Source organism: Apaloderma vittatum, unplaced genomic scaffold (assembly GCF_000703405.1).
Source record: "Apaloderma vittatum isolate BGI_N311 unplaced genomic scaffold, ASM70340v1 scaffold19441, whole genome shotgun sequence".
NCBI classification, from domain to species: Eukaryota; Metazoa; Chordata; class Aves; order Trogoniformes; family Trogonidae; genus Apaloderma; species Apaloderma vittatum.
The window spans coordinates 29,884-33,445 of record NW_009697571.1 but is presented as its reverse complement, the minus strand read 5'-3'; the positions used below and the strand labels follow the sequence as shown (position 1 = coordinate 33,445).

The window sequence follows — 3,562 nt, the reverse complement described above, 5'->3', positions numbered from 1 at the left end:
TTCCTGACCGTGATCGGGGGCGGTGTGCGTGGGCCTGCCGTTCCATGGGATGTCAGGCAGTAAGTTTAGTGTCTAGTTTGAGTTCTGTTGGTAAACATACGGCACTGCAATTGCCTTGAATTCTCACCAGCATTTCAGCATGAAAGAGTCAAGTGCAGTGGATAACCTAATGGTTCTGGCTCAAGATTGGCTAAGACTGACTTCTCCCAAGGCATTTCTATAAAAAAAAGCTGCTGTTGCAGCTGAGAGACTGCAGTGAGGATGGTGAGGAAGAGCCTTTCCTGGAAAGAAGTATGGCTGGCCCTCACCACACCGGTATGTGTGGTAGCCAGAAGATACTCCTGTTCCACTGCCAGTCTGTGGCTACGTGGCAGCTAAAATGCTGACCCTGTTTTGCACTTGGAGCTGACCTCAGAACCACTGGGGATATTGGTACCCCACACTGTAGTACGGGGCCCCGACGTGATTACTACAGCAGTACAGGAAAGGTATGTTCCCGGGTAGGACTGGCTCTGGTCTCTGCTAGTCTTCCATGAGTGTGTTTTGCTGAAGAGCTGGGGCAATAGGGGAAAAAAAAGGTAACAAATCAAATGACTGACTGCCTGTCTTACGTCCCAGCTGTAGCTGAATTACTAACTTCCCATGGACTTGAGAGCTCACCCATGATCTAGCATTTGTATTAGAAGGCAGCTTGTTGAAGAAATAGCCTAAAATGAGCAGGAACTGTTAAGAATGCAAGAAGCTCAAAGTGCTGAATTCAAGAGGGTTGTGCCATGGTGAAGGATACCAACCATGAACATCATGTTGCTGAGCACAATTTCATCAGTTGTCTGTTTTTTCCACTGCAGGAGTCTCAAGATGCAGCAAGCCTGAGAGTGAGGACAGAAGTCTCCTTCAAGTTGGACAATCTGAGCTATCAACCATGTCTATTATGGATCATAGCCCCACCACTGGAGTGGTGACTGTCATTGTGATTTTGATTGCTATTGCGGCTCTCGGTGCCTTGATACTGGGGTGCTGGTGTTACCTGCGTCTGCAGAGGATCAGCCAGTCTGAAGATGAAGAAAGCATCGTGGGCGAAGGAGAAACCAAAGAGCCCTTTCTTCTGGTGCAGTACTCTGCTAAAGGACCTTGCGTAGAGAGGAAAGCTAAACTAACCCCAAACAGCACGGAAGTGCATAGCTAACTTGGAGCAACACCTGGATTTGGACTGCTTATGTGCGTTACCAGCAGAAGAATCTCTATACTGTGAAGAACCTGGTCACACGCACGCTACTCATCAGGAAACACCCTGATGAAGCTTAAACAAACTTTTTGCAACTGCATGCACTGAGAAGTTGCACTTTGCATCAGCTGAGTATCCGAATTCCTCTCTGACAGGAGCTGACTTGCCTGGCATACCGTCCATTGCTGGCAATGGGCACAGGGATATAGTGGTGTGAAGAGACTACGAGGGGTTTTTGTTACTTGAATGTTTAGCTGAGCCTATTTTGATGGAGCTACTGCTGTAACGTGATCTACTTCACAACTGTGAACTGTGAATAGGCTGCCAGAAGCTTTTTGCTTTGTGTTCCACAGCACATGGGAATAATATGACACAACTGTACCTAACACACAAGGGAGCTCCTGAACCACGCCTGTAGATGGGATTCTAGATCTTCGAAACCAAATGTGCAGTTGAAGCTTGCTTCTGCTACAGACTTGAGTGCACAGCCATCAGAATACTTTCTTTGGAAAGAAGGCATAAGCCTTCAGTAAGATGCTGAGGGAAGAAATACGGGAGCTACAAGAAAGGAACTGATTTCCTTTAGTTGCAGCTAGGCAGGTTGAGCTGCTGGCCTCTAGAGCAGAGTTCTCTATACAGAAGGAAACTGCGGGGAAACTGCTGTTTTGATGGATTCCAACCTGAGAACCAGTGATGGATACCAAGCCCCCAGGGGTAGTCCAGAAGGTTTCCAGGACCTTGAAATGGCAGTAGAGCAGATTTTTCCGTAGGTCTGCAGGCGGAAACTGCACCAGTGGTTACTTATTAAAACTGGCATAGTGTAACTAGTATGAATTTTTTCATAGAACCCCTGTTTGTGTACTTAGGGTATATGCTAACAGCCTGTTGTAAAAAAGTGGTTTAGTCTACAGTCAGTCAACTATAGAATTCAGTTAATGTGTCTTGTAGGTAACTCCCTTGATTTAACTGCACTACCACAATGGAAGTTTCAGTCTTTCCTACAAACCCCAATGTAGATATGGGCAAGGGAGATTGCTGGTCAGTTTGTAAAAAAATTTTAGCTAGCACTGGCAAAGTCCTTCCAATTAAGGGCTTCCCCTCCATTTCCTGCTCTGTGCTGTAGTTCAGCTATGGGAACTGTAAAAAGATGTGTTAGAGTTCTGGACTTCAAAGGCTGCAGGGTGGGAAGGGGAGGAGAAGGAACACCACTGAGGCACCACTGGCAGCTTGCATGTTCTGAAACTCTTGGGCTGGGCACACATGCTTAGAGGCTGCTGACCTGTTGCTATGACTCTATATGTAGCTTCCTTTGCCTGTTGAAAAATCTAAACTCAATTGCCTTCAAGAAGAAAAGCTACTGTAAATCTGTTCCCTGAGACAAGTTACAGATAATGAACTCCAAGTTCTTCAGCTCTAGAGGAAGCATTAGACTTGCTTCTTGTACCTGTACCTGTGGAGTAACTCAGTAATGTAGGCCTAGCAAGCTTGCTTGAGAATTGTAACTATATGCAAGACAATAATGGCCTAGATAAAAAGTCTTGTCCCTGTCTTCTACAATAAGATGTTGACCTGCATTTTTAGTGCTATATTAGCCTTTGATAAAAAAAAGGCAATAATTTGAGGCAAAATGAATGCTGTCAGTAGAAAAATGCTCCTGCTGTTGCCTCTGGAGTACAAAGTGGGGTACAGCTGACAGAGGGCTGTTCTTACCCTGGCACATGTTTGGGGTTTTTTGGGGGTTTTTTGGGTTTTGTTTTTTTTTTTTAAGGTAGTAGTCTCATAAGACTTGCACGTATAGCCAGCCCCATACACTTAGCTGTGTTCCAGACCTCTTACAAATCAAGGAGAAAAGGATTAATTCACTAAGACTTCAAAGTTTTCAGTAGAGAACAATTCACGTGTGGCTCTTGCTGGTTTCAAGACAGCCGGGTAACTCGATACACAAAAGCTACACAAACTGAAGTTCTAGAACAGAATAGCTGTAGCAAGATGACTTTGTCCATTCAAGTTTACTGATTACAGAGATGAAGTATTTCTGTTTTAATTCGGCAAAGAGAACGCAGTATGAAGGGCAAACTTCAGAAAATACGGCAAAGTATAAATCAAAGGTCTCGTTTCTCTTTCAGCAACTGTAAGAGAAAGCTGGTGAAAAATAACTGGTCCTTAGTCAGGTGTGTCACACTGCTGCCCCTGAAAAGCAGCATCTTTAATTTAAATGGATAGGTGTTTGCAAGTTAGTGCAATAGTAAAGTGCAGAAAGTGTTTTCTATTCTCTTCTTAGATGTGGGTATCTAATAAGTTGTTCAAGTATACAAAAATATTCCATTTGATTTTTTT

The 3,562-nt window shown here is 44.2% G+C and overlaps 1 protein-coding gene across 1 annotated transcript; it reads left to right on the top strand.

Moving 5' to 3' along the window:
* The first annotated feature begins 922 nt into the window (after window positions 1-922).
* SNN (stannin) lies at window positions 923-1,186 on the top strand. The gene has a single exon (XM_009877697.1). The coding sequence runs from the start codon at window positions 923-925 to the stop codon at window positions 1,184-1,186; it is 264 nt and encodes an 87-aa protein (XP_009875999.1).
* Window positions 1,187-3,562: the final 2,376 nt, after the last annotated feature.

Coding starts and splice junctions, on each gene's coding strand:
- SNN (XM_009877697.1), top strand. CDS start 923: ATGTCTATTATGGATCATAGCCCCACCACTGGAGTGGTGACTGTCATT.